General features: G+C 40.6%; 1 protein-coding gene across 1 annotated transcript; it reads left to right on the top strand.

Moving 5' to 3' along the window:
- Window positions 1-500: 500 nt before the first annotated feature.
- Window positions 501-16,471, top strand: LOC126643143 (cytochrome b5). Its single transcript, XM_050321322.1, is given in 7 exon segments — window positions 501-533; window positions 536-655; window positions 658-819; window positions 10,496-10,624; window positions 12,313-12,342; window positions 14,463-14,497; window positions 15,355-16,471. Coding segments are annotated over 7 exon segments (588 nt in total). The 3' UTR covers window positions 15,434-16,471.
- Window positions 16,472-17,084: the final 613 nt, after the last annotated feature.

The raw sequence follows: 17,084 nt of genomic DNA, 5'->3' as shown, positions 1-17,084 counted from the left end.
ATAACTTGGATTAAATGTTAGAAAGAAATTCTTTACTGCCAGGATGGTGAGGCACTACTGCAACAGGCTACCCAGAGAAGATGTGGAAGCACCATCACGGGGTCCCAGAACTGCTAGTGTTGTAAGGGACCTCTGCAGGTGCTCTAGTCCTACTCCACTGCCAAGGCAGGATCACCTGGAGCAGGTTACACAGGGACGTGCTCAGGTGGGTTTGGAACGTCCCCAGAGAGGCTCCACGACTTTCCTCAGGCTGCCTGTTTCACTGCTCTGCCACCCTCAGCGTACAGAAGCTCCTCCTCGCGCTGAGGTTAAACATCGGGTATCTTAGTTTGTGTCCAGCGGGCGTGTATCCCAGCGCCGCTCCCCACACCCAGCCGCGCACGGGCAGAGACACGGGACATGGTCACGTGAGACAGGGGGCGGGGCACGAGGGCAACTCCCGCCCCCCCACGGCCGCTGCCGGGCCGAGCGCCTTTCTTGAGTGGCATCTCTCTCCGCCAATGAGAAGCCGGAGCGGAGGGAGGGGCGGGGCGGGGCGGCGGCGGCGGGCGGTGATAGGCCTGCGGTGCGGGCTCGGCTGGTGTGTGAGGGCTCCGGCGAGTCGCTGTTGCGGAGCCGCGGGCACTGGGGTGCGGGAAGGAACGGGACGGGACGGTGCAAGGCACGACAGCACAGGACATGGGCTCCAGCGAAACCGGCAGCGAGTCGTGGCGGGGCCGCTACTACCGCCTGGAGGAGGTGCAGAAGCACAACAACAGCCAGAGCACCTGGATCATCCTGCACCACCGCATCTACGATGTCACCAAGTTCCTGGACGAGGTGGGTGCCCACACTGCCCGGGGCGCTGCCGGAGCCCGCGCCGTGCCCCAGGCGGGGCCGGGGCTGCTCCCGGACGGGCTCCCGTCCGCCTGCCCCGGCCGGGGGGTGCGGCACGGCGGGAGCCGCCCTCGGGAGCCGCGATAGCGCCCTCGGGAAGCGGCTCCGGGCGCCGCTCGGCCGGCACAGACCCGAGCGCCCCGGCCCCATTCCCGTGTGGCCCGCTGTCGGCCTTAAACCTTCGGCCTCCGAATTGCGAGGTGAATTTGCGGGAAATGAGGACAAGGAGAAAAAAACACTGGAGTCAGTTTTAAGCGCTCGGACAAGCGGGCTGTCTCTGTGAAGGTTGGGTGGCCAAGAGACGGGCGGTATCTGTCTGCCTCTTGCTCTAGTGTGCCGACTGAGAGCAAGATTTAAAGTGAAGACTTAGCTGGGACCCCGAGCCATATCATCTCGTGAGCGAAAAGGTCAGCAGCTCCTCTCTTCACACTGTTACAGTGTGTGCTGTATTATGGAACAGGAGGGAAACTTGACGAAGTGGAAGGAAAGTATCACAGCATCCAGAATGTTGCAGATTTTGGAGTTATTCTGATAGTCACAGAATCAGAGAGTGGTTTGGATTGGAAGGGACCTTAAAGCTCATCCCATTCCAACCCACCTACCATGGGCAGGGACACCTTCCACTAGACCAGGTTGCTCCCAGCCCCATCCAACCTGGCCTTGAACATCTCCAGGGATGGGGCACCCACAACTTCTCAGGGTAGCCTATGCCAATACCTCACTACTCTAATGGTAAAAAATTTTTCCCTATATCCAATCCTTGGTAAAGGCACTTGGTCACAGGGGCTTGTGTACATATCTGCCAAATGAATATATCATGGGTGACCTTAGTCCTGTGTTTTTGGCAGGACATGGTAGACCTGGCATTGCATACAGGCAGCCAGGTTCAGAAAATTAACTCAAGCGTTGCTCCAGGGTCTGTGATCTCACTGCCACCCTAATCTGTTCAGCGCCAGCAGGCAGAGGGGTGCTGTGGAGCTGCATGAGTTCAGACTCCGGTGTTGAGGACTAGAGTCGCGTTGGATTCCTTTGGTTGTGTTTTGCTGGTTTTTTTCTCTTCCCCTGTTAGTAGCTGATGTTTTTGATCTCTTACAGACAGTGAGCAGTTGGTTTAATCATTGATAGTCAGGGTTAATGAAGAGCATTTTAGTTATTGGACTAAAAGATTCTTCTGTGGAGATGGAGAAATATAACCACTAAGAATTTTTTTTCCATATTAAATGGAACCAAGATTTAGATATTTTGAGTTTTCTCCCTTGCTTCCATTATTCCCAGTTTGCAAAGACAAAATCACAGAATCGATTAGGTTAGAAAAGGCCTCTGAGGTTATTGAGTCCAAACTATGACCCAACACCACCATGTCAACTAGACCATGGCACTAAGTGTCACATCCAGTCTTTCCTTAAATATCTCCAGGGATGATGACTTTGCCATCTCCCTGGGCAGCCCATTCCAATGTGTAAGCACCCATTCTGTGAAGAAATTCTTCCTAAAGAAGACGTAGCATCTGATTAAAAAGTGTATGGTAGACTTACATTAATTTCCTTGAAAATTCAGTTCAGATGGGTAGAGAGAGACATGACAGATTTCAAGCCTCAGTAGTTCTGTAGCCCTGTCTTTATTTTTGCGCTTGTAAACACTTGCAATTCAAAGTAGAAACTGAACATTTTGCAAAGAAAGGGTTGACAAGCAATTTCTCAAAGGCAGTGTTGAGACAGGTAGTATTTCATTCTTAAGTTGTGTGTCAGTGCAAATTGTTTGGCTTTTCAGCAAGGTGGATTGTGAAAGTGATCTACTGACTCTAATTTGATTATTTTTCATCTAGCTCTGCCCTGGTCTTCTTCATCCTTTTGTTATGGAAACCTCTGCTTATGCAGGAAGGATCAATTTAATTACAGAAGCCTTGGAGGGGAATGAAGCATTTCATGTAGTTTGTGAAACTGAAGTAGCTGTTCTTGGAAACTTGATTAGTTCTGATTGATACATAATCATATTGTATAATGTCCATATTTGGCAGGGGAAACAAAAAAACCCACACCTTAGAAAAACCCCAAACCAAACACAACACAAAACCAAAAAAACCTTCACAAAAAAAAGATCCAAGATCTAATGAGCTTTTTAGTTAAAGTAGTTGAAAACCTATTCCTTCAGTTCATGTGGTGAAACTGGGCAATATTAAGAGGCACTACTTTGTGTAAATTTCTCAAGAAAATTTTAATTTCAGCCTTCAGGACAACATTTATAATTCAGCAGCATATCAAAAGAATTCAGTTTGTAAGCATTTAAAGAGTTGGGTTTTTTGGACAACTGGGGGATGTCTTAAGACACTCTGGTACACAAGGGTCAGACTTTAACCTTACACTAAACACCTTGCAATAGAATGGCTGGTTTTGGATCTGCAATTTTGGAGTCATTCTGAAATAATAAATCAATGAGATTGTTGAAAATAGTTACCTGAAGTATCTAAGTGAAGCTACACTCCTAGGGAAAGGTCTTGGATATTTTAATGTTCATTGTGTTGGTGATTTTTGTAATGTGGAACCCTTAGATTAAGATATTTCATAGGGCACTTTTTTTAAAACCTTTTTTGGATGCTTTTGATAGTTTAACTTATTAAGTGTTATGCTAATTCTTTTGACACTGTCAGACACCCTGAGGCATTTACATGTGCCAGCTGAGGAGAAATTGGAGCTAGCCTCTTACTGGTTCATTCCAGAGTACAGTAAACCCTTCTCCAAGTGGGGATTATGTGAGCTGTTTCAGTAGCGTTATTGGTTAAACTCAGGTTTATTTATTTTTTGCAGCTCCTTGCAGGAGTAGAGAAGCTTAATATATTTTAAGAATTAAATGTGGACCATTAAAATTCAAGTCTAGTAGCACTAAAAAGGATGCACTGCCAAAGCATCCCCTCACTCATGCTCATTGTAAGTAGTAAATAACTAGAAGTATTAGTTTACAAGGGAGTGAAGAAATGGGAACGGAATCTGAACTCACCAGTCCCACTTCTTAAATCAATGAACAATATTTTCAGCTACTGCATTAAATTATGGAAATATTTTCCTATTAATAATGAAGTTGAAAACTTTACTGTGCTTCCGTCCTGAAGACACCTTGGATGTTCTCACACTTAATAAGTGGAAGTGTGCAGCTGCTTTTTGCTCCATTACAGTACTTAAAGGGCGTATTTCATCTCTCGAGCTGGTGTCTTCACAGAGCTTGTAGATATGTAGTGAAACCTGTTCGGTTTTTGGGAACCATCAGCCTCTTTAAACACTTGATTGAAGTTAGATAGTAAATAGACTGAAGATGGTGATGTGTATGTGTTAGGAGTGGTGAGACTGAGTAGGAGCAGAGGCATCACATGGTGTGACCCATAGTAGCTTGGCAAGGCTTAAAAAAGATCACTGGAAATATAAAGTTCTGATGGATTGGGAAACAGTTGTGTACTTTGACACCTTATCCTTGGAGTTACTGAAGATAAAGATCCCAGCAATTGCTTTTTTATTGCGTTTGGTTTTTTTAAATGGCAGATATTGGGGAAACTTAATAACTTGAATATTTCATCTCTTAATTTTCTTTGATTATCAAATTGTAGGAGAGAAAGTCAAGAGACCTCAGCCTTTGGAGTGCAGTATATAAAAGGTTTAATTTCTGTGGCACGAAAGGCTGTGCTTGAAAACAGAAACTTGTACGTTATCTCTGTCATTCAAAGGCCGTTGGACCTGTCTTACAGAAAATTTGGGAAGCCTTTCCTAGTTTCAGGTCTTGCAGTTTAACCCCAGAGAGACCTGAGTACCACACAGCAGCTCGCTTCCCCTCCCACCCTGTGAATGAGGAGGATAATTAGAAAAAGGTGAAACTTGTGGGTCAATATAGGAACAATTTAATAATTGAAATAAGGTAAAATATAATAACAATAATTGTAATGAAAAGGAGAGAGAGAGGGGAATAAAACTCAAGAGAAACAAATGATGCACAACACAGCTGTTCACCACCCACTGACTGATGCCCAGCCTATTCCTGAGCAGTGATTGGTGGCTCACTGCCAACTCCCCCCAGTTTATGGATGGAGCATGATGTTCTGCGGTGTGGAATATCCCTTTGGCCAATTTGGATCAGCTGTCCTGGCCATACTCCCTCCCAGTTTCTTGTGCACCTGCTTGCTGGCAGAGCATGGGACACTGAGAAGTCCTTGATTTGGGTAAGCACTGCTTGGCCACAACCAAAACATCAGTGTGTTATCAACATTATTCTCATGCTAAATCCAAAGTGCTGCACTGTACCAGCTACTAAGAAGAAAATGAACTATGTACCAGCTGAAATCAGGATAACGTCCTATGTCTCTTAAAGGAAAATAGCTACTAGAAATGCATGTGTAATCACAGCAGGAGCTCATGGCTATATCTGTATTGCAGGTAATTACATATCTGAGTAACATTAAATATCAATTAAGGGACTAAGTATGTTGGCAATGCCCTGTGGTATTTCCCCATAATTTTAATAAGGTAATCCCTCTAGTCAGGCTTTGACATCAATCTAATGAGCTAAACAAGAGTAACTGGGCCTGTAAGAATGAATGGTCAGTGTCTTGATCTGCTTGCTGATGTGGTGAGGCTTTTGTGGGAACTTGATTGGACTCCTTAAGCTAGGCAAAAAAGCTGACATGTATAGAAACATCTCTACCAGAAAGGATTTTTTTGTTCTGGAAACCAACTGTGATACGCATTTAATATTAATGTAATACGGACTTTGTTTAGGTTACTTCAATTGTTGTGGTCTCGGAATTCAGCAAAAAACATTATTGGTCAATACGTTTACATTTTTTCCATAAGGTATGAACTTGTGATTTCACAGCACTTCTTCTAAACAGAATGGACAGCTCTCACTAAATGTGTTTTGTAATGCTGATCAAATAAAGGGCAAAAAGCAAATATTGTTTTACTGTGCCAGGATGAAAAATGTTCTCTCCCCTGTGTGGCAATAAGTTATATTCATTCAGTATGACAGTATTGTGGAGGAGTAGCATAATGCCTTCCATGTTTAAAATAGTGAGCAGCTTACAATGAAAGGTGCCAGTATTAGCACATTTGAAGTCTGCCAGTGTACCGTATGAATTGCTATTGCAGAACCTTGTAGTCTGAGGATTAAATCTGATGTTATCACTTCCTTAAGCTCTGATGAAGCTTGCAGGAGGATTTGAAAATGCTTTGAGAAATAGCACTTCTTAGCACTCTTTTGTTCAAAATGCAGCATGGTGTAACTGGAAATGGGCACTTTTGTGGTTTAGCCCCAGTACCCTGCAGCCCCTTGCTCACTGTTCTTCCCGCCTGTCCCAGTGGGATGAAGAAGGGAATCAGGGGAAAAAAGGAACAGTTTAATAACTGAAATAAAATATAATTATTGTAATAAAAAGGGGGACAAAAACACTGATACTGACCCAGGCCCAGCCTGTTCCCAAGCAGCAATCTGCAGCTCCTAGCCAGCTCCCCACAGTTTATATACTGGGTGTAGTGTTCTATGGCATGGAATACCCCTTTGGCCATTTGGATCAGCTGTCCTGGCTGTGCTTCTTCCCAGCTTCTTGTGCACCTGCTCACTGGCAGAGCACGGGACACTGAAAAGTCCTTGACTTGGAGTAAGCACCACTTAGCAGCAACTACACCATCAGTGTGCTATCAACATTAATCTTGTACTGAATCCAAAGTACAGCACTGCACCAACCTCCAAAAAGAAAATGGAACTCTATTAGATGGAACCAGGACAGGGACCCAGATACTGGGTGTTTCTTTTGCGCTTCATCTAAAACCCTGATGATGGTTTTCAAAAATACACTCAGAGAGACATCTTCTCTCCTAGGCTCCTAACATTTTACATGAGCAGACAATTTCTGTCTTTTAACTTAAATAGGTGATGGAAATAATTTGGACTCTTTTCAGACTACGTGAAAGTACCCTTGAAACAAACAAGCGTTTGTCTGTCTGTCTTGCATAATAAAGCTGATGTTCTCTGGGTGTTTCTGGCTCTGTCCCTGCCCTCTTTCTGCTTCTCCTCCCTGTAGTGCAGAAAGTAAAATGTGAATTTGTGACTGCCATTGATGGAGACCTTTGCTAATCTCCCTATAATTTAAATTGGACCCTAGATTTTATTCCCCCAGTATGGGAAGGGAGGGGGGCAGGAACTGCAAATTAAGGTAGTTATGCTTTAATAGTCTTGAACTATGACACTGAGAAATCTGCATGACTGTAGCGAGGGGGAGAAAAGATGGAGCTCATGATGAAGTAACTCAGACTTTTGACCCAGATGAGAGCAGCAAGATTAACTGCTTACTTGCTTTATCTAAAACTTTCTATTGTGCTGCTGTTAGGGATTAGTTTATGCTACATACTAGTGCTGGATTTGTACAGACATCTGTTATGCATGTAACTTATTTATGTCAGTATGTTGGGAATGTCTAGGAATATGTCAGGCTATCTTAATTTATCATCAAAAGCTTTTTCATTTCCCTTGAACCCCAGTTTTACCTGCAAGAACTCTTCAATTATTTTTATCACCAGGATTTTGGTTTAGGAGTCACTATCTGTGTAGTCTTTTGGGCTTTCCCATTCCAGAATCTGTCTAGAGGATCTTCATTAAAGTAGCTGTTCTGGTAGCAAGCTTTGTTTACCAGGCAGAAGCATGAACAAAGGCCTTGTATAAACAAACTTTGGGAAACTCATCCAACCATGGAAAATGCTCAGCTTTTGATAGAAAAGTCAGTTCCTGCCCTTTGTGTGAGACATTACAGTTACTCTCTTTCATTAGGGGAGGTGAAATATTTTCATTAATTGCTTGCACTGAGTGCTAGTTGTTTGCACAGGGTTTGTAAGTTTGTATTGTTATACAGAGGTGCCCTCTAAAAGCAAAGTGTTTAGTTTCAAATTACTTTTATCTATGTCTAGTACATTACTAGTAGCATCATCTGGTAGATGGCTTAAAGTTTGGAATTCTGTGTGTGATTCTCTGTACTTAGCCTTGCTTATGTCAGAAAAAAAAATATACCAGTTTTCCAGCTGTGGTGGCAGAGATCAGGGTGAAGTTGTTCCCTTCAGCTGATAAGTGATAGACACTCAGAGGGCTGCTAGAGAGGGTTGGTTGCAGTCACTGTGGTGACACTAATATTGTGGGTTTGTAGACAGAGGGATCAGTTACTGGTTAGACCTAAAACTAGTTCTACAGAGAAGAGCTGGAGTGCCTCAGTGATGCTGCCCAAAGCTACGTGATTGCTTTGTAGTGGCACAAGAGAGGGATTTGGGAACACAAGTTAGTACATGATTGTTCTGTAGCTGGCAACCAACCTGTGAGTAGTTTGTTAAAGTGCTTTGTGGAGTAATTTTAGATGCACTTATATTGGTAGGTATCTACTTGTTTGGTTGGCTGGTGAATTTTTTGGGGGAACTGGTATAAACGATGTGATCTTGATGACTTGCTGGGGTAAGTGGTATTTTATGTGCTTGTGTGAATAGGGATTGGTTTCATTGCAGTGCATGAGTATGAGTTTACATGCTACTGGTGCTTTATGGGGTGTTTAACTTTGGTACCTTTTGCTGCTAGTTCATACCTTGTTTGCTAAGCATGTTTTCCAAGGAGTTGTGCCACCTTTTGCGCTGAAGTTGCTACATATATTTTTCTGTTTTGGGGAGCACAATTCTTTAGAATGGTATTAAAAACCTAACCTAAACAAACCCTCCAAACCCATGTTGCTGAAGGAATTCTCTGAAGACTTAGTTGAGTCAATACCTGGGAGAGCTTGTTAGACCCAAGTTCTGAAGTACCCTTTCAAGGCACTGAACTTGAGTGATCCCTAAACTTTACTCCAGTCCTTTTCCTGAATACTTATCAGAATGAATTCAAGGGCAGGATTTTGGTGAGCCTGCCATATTTGCACATCTGCTTGCATAATCTTTACTCTGCATGCACTCCTTTAACCTTTTTTGGCTCAGTTCCTATGTCTAATCTCTCTATCAATTGCTTAAGCTTGCTTTTGCTTAGTCATGGTAGGAATCCCTTACCTTAATAGCTGTGGTATCTTGGCTCTTTAAAAAGTGTTGTGTTGGGGTTTTGGTGGTTTTTGGGGATTTTTTTTTTCTTTTCTCCTCAACTTTCCTTATCTAGTAAAATAAATGTCTGCTTTTACTGCAAAGATTCAAGTTTTGGAGTTCTGGAACTCCTGGAAACTGGTTATAGTAGTGTTTTCTTCATCTGTATAAACAAATCTTATATTTATTGGAAGAGAAGGTTTGATATGAGATTAATATGGTTGATTTGAAGTAAATGCTAACCTGAATTGCTAGACTAGCAGGAATGTTTATGCCATTTATTTTAATCTAATGGCTAAGCATAGCCTTTCTGGTCAACTATGCTCCAGGCTAGATGACCCTAAGTAGTAGAAATTTTAGATCCTGTAGTCAGAAGTATTAAAAACTGGATTGAGGCTCCAAAGCCTTTTATTTACTCTGCCACTGGTAAAGTGCTAATATCCATTCCATGGTTGCCTTAATCCAAGGCAGTACTAGTAAGTGTTTATTACTTGCTGACCTAATCATTCCCTATGTTTATGTAGTAGTTTTTTACTTGAAAGTTGAATGTTGAATTTTGGGCATGTTACTAATCTGTTATATGAATAACTTGAAGCTGAGGAAATTCACTGAGACCGTGTGATATATCTTGCAGTATATACAGGCAGAGTTAGTTAATGAATGGAAATGTGGAACTTCATAAGATCCCGAAAGCGTATCCTGGGGCAGAATAGCAGTTAATGGAGAACAGGAATTTAGGTTAAGGGAATGGTGATGGGGTGATGCATTAGAAGATATTGGGAGATGACTTCTCTATGTCTCAAGGTTTTATCAGCATTGTGGATTTGGTATTCTATAGTCTATGAAAGCCAAATTGCTATTCTAGTGTCTCATATGACTTTCAGCTGTGCTTAAACAGTTCCAAAGTAGCTGGCTTACTCGATATTTGTATATTAATTTCTTTGGGAAAGGACCCTTGAAAGTAATCTGACCCCAACCCTCAGCACAAACCAGGATTAAGCTGAAGGTCAGGTTCCTTAGCATCTTGTGTAGACAGCCTCAAAGGATGGAGATTCTGTGTGCTACCTTTCCAGCTTGTTTTGCCAATGCTTGGTTACGCTTCTTGTGAACAGGTTTTTTTGTTACGTCTTCCTGGGATGTTCTGGCTGCAGCTTATACCTTTTGGCTTTTATCCTTTTTGCTGTATAAAGCATTGCTTGGATAAAAATACACATTTTCTGCAGAAGTCAGAACACAGAATATGACTTCAGATAATAGTTGGGCTATTAAAATACAAAATGATCCCCGCACAACAGGCTAAATGCTTTATTTACAAGGGGTGATGCCTCTTTCTACTTTGTTGCCATGAAATACTTAGCTTCTTTGAGTTCGACTTCAGAGAGTACATAAAACTCTCCAGTTATTTAGAAAGATTTGTTTGCTATAGAAGGTCTAGCAGTTGATTTTGCTTTTTTTTTTTTTAAGTTTATAAATGTAAAAATGAAGAATTTCCATTTCTAGAATGAAAATTTCAGTAACAAATTCAAACTCATTAAAAATTGCAGCACCCAGGAGGTGAAGAGGTCCTTAGGGAACAAGCTGGAGGAGATGCTACTGAGAACTTTGAAGATGTTGGGCATTCCACAGATGCAAGGAGTTTGTCAGAATCCTTTATTATTGGGGAACTTCATCCGGTGAGTGTGTGAGAGTGCCATTACTTTTCTTTTACTGTAATGTTTTTCCATCTGGTTTTTTATCTGGTAATTTACTTCAAAATCAGGAAGAACTGCTAGCTTGGTTGGATTCCAGGCCTGCAGCTGTTTTGTGGAGGGACCTGGGCTGGAGACAAGTGCCCCCAGTGTGAAGGCATTTGATTAATGTAGTGTAAGGATGGTCACATTTTTCACACTGTCTTATGGCCTAGTTCTTGTATAAACGCAATTGTGCCGTATTCCATGAATATGGAATCATGCCATTTCTGGTGTATCCTGTCAGTTTTATAATGAAACTCTGTAACCCTTAAAGGTGATATGTCAGAATGTCTAGACCTTTTCCTATGTCAGTATGCAGAGTGCCTACTTAACAGCTGCTTTCACATTTTCATCATTGTAAATATATATCTGCCAGGCTTTCATCTGCATCTAAAAGTAGAACCCTGGCTTTTCGTATGTATGTTTAGAAAAATGGCTATTTATAAGCATTGTGCTTCTAGTTTGAGGCTCTGTCTTCCCTCTCTCTGGCTCCCCCCTGTTTTAAGCTGCCCTACTTGTGGTTATCAGGGTTGTTTATGATCAGTTCCCACCGGATCGTCTGTCACTTCTTGTCCATACCGTTTCCTGTACTTTTAATGAGCACCTTTCTGCTGTCTCAAGTTTTGAAGGATTTCTTCCTATCTACAGAGATGCTGCCTTGGCTTCCTTCAGCTAGACCATAGTTAAACTCTCCTGCATCTTAATTGTTGAAAACCACTAGCTAGAGGTTTAGGCTGCTAATGTGCCCATCTGCTCTGCTTTACTGCCCATTTCTGCCTCTTCTCTTTTTCTCTTCAGTTTTTTGTGTGTTTTGTCTTGCATTCTGGGTAAATATCACTGTCTTGAGTAACCTATTTCACAGTAAGAGTCTTGATCTTGTTTCAGTCTCATGATCTCTCTTGATAAATGTTACTAGTGTAGCTTCTTTTAATAAGAAATAACTCAACTCTGATGCATGTTTGCGGACTTGCCATGTACTTCAGATGGCAGTCGATGCCAGTAGCGTTGTTCTTAACCTGGCTATCAGTCCAGTCCTTCTTTGTTTTGCAAGTGCCTGTTTTCATTTGATATGAAACAAACAGCTTGGTAGTTTAATGTACAAATGCAGCACTGAAAAGATTATATACTGTTGGGCTTTTATGTAATGAACGTGACTATGCCAAGTAAAACTTCATGAGCTTATGAAAGATCCATAGAATTCAGGACCTTTGGTCCAGTGGACGTTGGACCAAAACTGTTTAGTTGACTTTGCCCAATGATACCAGTAGACTAAGTAGAAGTAAACTAACATAATTGCAATCAGTGTATAAGCTAAGGTTATGTGTACTCTCTAGAGACAAAGGAAAGGCAAAAACATGGGCACAAAGAATAATGACATTTGTTGGAGGCTCAGGTTTCACTTCTTTATTGCATACTGGGAAGTATTGTTTAAGGAAGTGATCTTGTTTATGGTAGCTCAAAATCACACACTGACATCTGCCCTGTTGCAAGTGTGCTTTTATCTAGGGAAAAATACTTACATGTTAACAGAATAAATTGCAAACACAATGTAGTGATAAGTGGTGTATGTTTGGTTTAGTTTTAATGCTTTTGGATTTTGTCTAAATGTTTCTTGCTTGTTTTCCCCACAGGATGATAGACCAAAGCTTCAGAAACCAACAGTAAGTGTGTTTCTTGAAATGCCACATTGTTTCTTTTAGGCATTAGGGACAGTGTCTGTGTGTCTGTGTCTAAATGGTATACCCTCAGAAATAAAAATAATTCAGCTTGATTTAAGTGTGGTGGTTCAGGTTATAAATCTCTTCAACCTGTTGTTATGGCTTCAAATTATTCTTCCTCTTAAATGTTATTTTCTTTAATTTGTGTGGCTTCAAACCAGGAGGTTACTAAATGTGATGATATACTATAGCAAAAAGGTGACTCTAGAATTGCTGCTGCTGTGTCTACAGAGGATGTTTGCTGAGGGCTGGCTTACCAGTACGGCAATATGCTTAGGAAATAATTAAAGATTAGTTTTAAATGAAGCTTAGTAAGAATAGGATCTTACTCTTGCTATTTGAGAGATTGTTTCTTAAAAGTAATCACTTTTGTAATATCTACCAATTACATAAATCAGTTAAAGAAAGTAAATTTTATATGTATATCTATATAAAAATATGTATATGTATACACTCTCTGAACTGTTCACTGTATTAGTTATTAACGTTATTATTAATTTAGGACTGAAACTAGTATGCCAATAAAAATAAGAAATGGAGTAGTTGCTGGAATTCTGAGCTTCTTCCCATCAAGAATAACATCTGTTATTCAGATTTCTTTTGAACTTCAGGGCAGTTTCACTTAAGCTGTAAGAGGAGAAATGATAAATGAGAAGCAGACTGCCCAGTGCAAGTTGTAGATAATCCTTTGAGTAAGCTCACTGAACAAGTACTTAGAATATTAATTTGGCCAATGTATAGTCAGTTGGGAGCTAAGATGTATCCAAATAGCTACACTAGACTTATGTTCCATCATTTCAGAAGGAGTTTGGGGTGCTTTTCTCTAGCATGTGTGGCTGCAGAAAGACAGTTTCATTTTGCATTGTACTCTGGGTGGGCAATGTGACAGGTTAGGTGGGCTCTGTGCCCTGGCTCTCTAGGAACTGTCAGAAGGCCTTGGGCTTTCAGATGTCCTGCTTGCCCTTGCACTGTGTTTAAAGTAACCCTCAGTGTTTGTGTCCAGTGTCATAGAGTAAAAAAAGAGTTTTTTATGAGCTGGGCCCTATTTCTCTTACTGTCTTGGTGTGGGAGGAGCCATCCCGTAGCCCTGGATATGCCAAGTCTCTTGTAGAAGGTGTTAGCCTTGACAGTGTAGGCACAAGCTCTTCCATGCTGTTTGGCTTTGGGATTAGTTTTTCACTGAGATGTTTGCAAAAGCAACATAGATGTAATTACTGAGTCATATTCTTTTAAACATGGTATTTGTCACATGTAAACCTAGGAAGATTTGGGTGCTTGCAGAAGTAGTGTGCTTGGACCTTTGAGAGGATGTTGAGAATCTTTCTTTAAATCAATTTCAAATGTTCTGATACTGAAGTAATTCATTTTTCAATGATAGATCTTGTACCACCAAATTTAAGTAGAGTTTTAATACTTAGATCTTTCAAATGCACTTAGGATCGTGTTCAATTAGAATTATTCAAATTAATAAGTCTTCATATAAACTGTGCACACATACCCATCTGGATTTTGATCTTGTAGTGCTGCTTTCTCTGTGGAAACTGAACAAGAAGTTCAAGTCAATATCAGAAACAGCTATAACAATCTGACTGATTCTTGGACAATCTGAAACATCACACTAAACAACCTGAGTTTAATAAGCCTTTAGATGTAAATTAGTGGCTTTCTTCATGTAGTTTCAATATAAAAAAATATTTGTGAATTAATCCAGAGTCTTTTCCATTAGATTTTAGTCAAGTAATGGATTTATGTCTTTTTGGTGACTAAAACTTTTCAAATGTAAGCTGAGGTTGAAGTTAGCTTCATGGAAAATTTGCAGCAAAATTCTTCTTGATGATATTGGTTTAGGAACTTGATGCAATGTTGGCTATGGAAACTGCTTCTAGCTGGCCTCTAATACAACAGAACTGTTACATGAATTATGAGAAGATGCTTTCCAAATGCATGAACTGAGTTGTTTCTAAATTAGTCCCACCTAAAGAGTTTTGAGAAACTGGGGGACTAGTTAAGATGGAGAGGGGTGTCTGCCTGATGTAAATATCTTTTTATGCTTTGCTTTCCAGGAAACTCTTATTACCACTGCTCAGTCTACTTCCAGGTACAGTATGACACCTTATGTCAATCTTGAAGTTCCCTGTGACGGTGTTTCTAAAGCTTAGAAAGCTGAATAGCTTTTAACTGCTGGAAGCTTTAATGTCAGAGGATGGTGCATGAAAATTTATGTTCTGTATAGAGTCCAAGCTGGCATCTGTGTATCACTTTACAAGCATGTCAGCTTACTAGGTAGATATTTCTCTCATTATTGACATATGTCAGTATCTACCAAATGGTTTGTTTTGCACAGGCCTTTATTTCTGGAGTCTCTGCCATGTTAATGGAAGACCCTTAGTGCCATTGCCAACTGTTTTACTGACATGGATGCCTCTCTTTTAAAATTTGCTATTGCTGTTGTGTCTGTGGGAAATAAGAGGATTCTGTGTATTAAGAAGAATGTGTCGGAATTAGGAGGGGGTTGGAAAACACTTTGGAACACCACTGAATCAAACTTTGTAAAGTTGTATCCTGCTGACAGTTGCCTACTGCTGAAACCTCAGAGGACTGTTCCATGCCCCTCTGGGTGAGGAGCTTGAGTGCTTTTTAAGTGTCATGTGCTGCTACTACTTAAATAATTTTTGAATGAATGATATTCTGGGCAGCAGGCCATGACTTCAAACATGTCTAGGGTTTTACTCTTCCCTAGTAAGCAAGCTTCTTGTAAGCTTTAGTACAAAGCTTTAACAGTACCAACTTTTTTACTTGTCTAGAGTATTACAGGCAAGCCCTGAATTTTAAGTATTTTTTGGAGTGGGGAGAAAGGACTTCTTTAAGCAATTACTTATTTTTTCGTGTTTTTTTTTCTTTTCTAACTTGCTGGTTTTCACTTCCTAAACTGATGTTTCAAAAACTTCCTTCTAGTTCATGGTCCAACTGGGTGATCCCGGCAATAGCAGCAATTATCGTGGCCCTGATGTACCGTTCCTACATGTCAGAGTAAGCGCCTTAACGGAGAACTAATGCAAGAAGAGAATACATTCTCTGGAAGAGAGTATAAGCAATCCTAACCCAATATGTTTCTGGACAAAAGCCTCATGTCTGAAGAAAAATTCAACTTTTTCAGAAAACTGAAAAATTCTTTTCTGCTGTGCACTTTTCTTAATGTTGCCTTCTTATGTGCTGCTCTGAAGTGATAAAAAGGCAGCATTTCTCTTTTTATATAACAATTTTATTCTCTAATGAATTATTTGATAACTGTATTGGTTTCTTTGTTAGAATATTGTTTTGTATGTAACACTGATTGTGGTTATTTCTCTTTAATCTGTAATGGGGTCCATAGGACTCTCTTTACATACACATTTTACAGCTTTAAATGACTACCAAAACTGTGTACGTGTATTTGTCTGTGTACACAACTTAACTTAAAAAATCATGTTGTCTTCTTAAGCATAGTATGTTTGAATGGAATGCAAATTCAATGTAATGAATAAAACTGAGTGGAGTAGTGGTTATAGGTGCCTGTAAGCAGTTGGGCCCTACCAATCAGGCTATAATGAGCTGATTTTTTTTCCATTTCTTCTGGCATCTGCTCTTACAGTTGTTGTTGATACTCCTCCTAGCAAACTGTTCTGTTTGTATCCCATTGAAAAATTCAGGTGAAATATGAAATTCAGTGTTTGACCCAATTATGTCTGTCTCACTTATGTGAAAAATACATATTTTTTCAAAAAAGGCAGAAAAAAGTAACTGCTACTAAATAGTACTATTCCTGCCAAACACTCAGGTGACTGTAAAATGTGTTCTGGGACTTCTAGGCTTTGGTAAAATCTGTAACTTTGTCATGGACATTGTGAGGGGGTGAAAAATGATAAATGAAATCTATTTCTGACTCTTCTGTGATGTACTCCTTGGTGTTTTACTACTAAGAGACGACTATTTTCACCACTAAATATATGAGATAACTGAAAGTTTGCATTTTGTGGTGAACATTTTTAGTCATGTGCAAATGAGATCATGAATAAAAGTTTAATTACTTACACCTGCTGGCTTAAATATGTTCATTTCAAACTTTTGGAAGGCCTTGAAAGGGATGTCATAATGGGCACTTTTCAGAAGTACTTGTTTGATGGTGCATCCTCAAAGTTAAGATAAGTCCTTAATTCAGGGAAGTGATGTGTAAGAAGTGAAAAAGTGTATCATGGAGCAGTGGCATAGGTAGGCATTTTCATCAGCGTGACCTCAACACCAGCTAGTGACTTAGCAGTGGTTTAGCCCTGCAAGCTCGGCCTCCCTGATATTCATCAGGACTTGAAGCACTATTCCAAGGGCTGCCACTTGCAGCACCAGTGAAGATACATGCAGTTTAGGGCCACTGTCAAGCCAAATCAAATTGGAAGGTAGCAGACTCTAAACATGAGCTTTAAAAAACAGATAAATAAATAATTGGGGGAGGGAAAATGCTATGACTTCAGGAGATTGTCTTTTGCCTGTAAAGGAATATGTCAATACAGGAATCCGTCAAGAATTTTGTACTGTGGGTTTCCTTTTGGGGGAATTCCTTTACTGTTATAGCAAAAAGGGTTATTAAATAGCTTCAACTATGAAAGCATTAAGTATCTCTTTCATCGATATTCATGTGTACATGTCAGATT

Source organism: Myiozetetes cayanensis, unplaced genomic scaffold (assembly GCF_022539395.1).
Source record: "Myiozetetes cayanensis isolate MyiCay16 unplaced genomic scaffold, myiCay2020 scf1, whole genome shotgun sequence".
In the NCBI taxonomy this organism is placed as follows: domain Eukaryota; kingdom Metazoa; phylum Chordata; class Aves; order Passeriformes; family Tyrannidae; genus Myiozetetes; species Myiozetetes cayanensis.
Note: the sequence above shows the minus strand (reverse complement) of the source record. Positions and strands in the feature narration are given on the sequence as shown.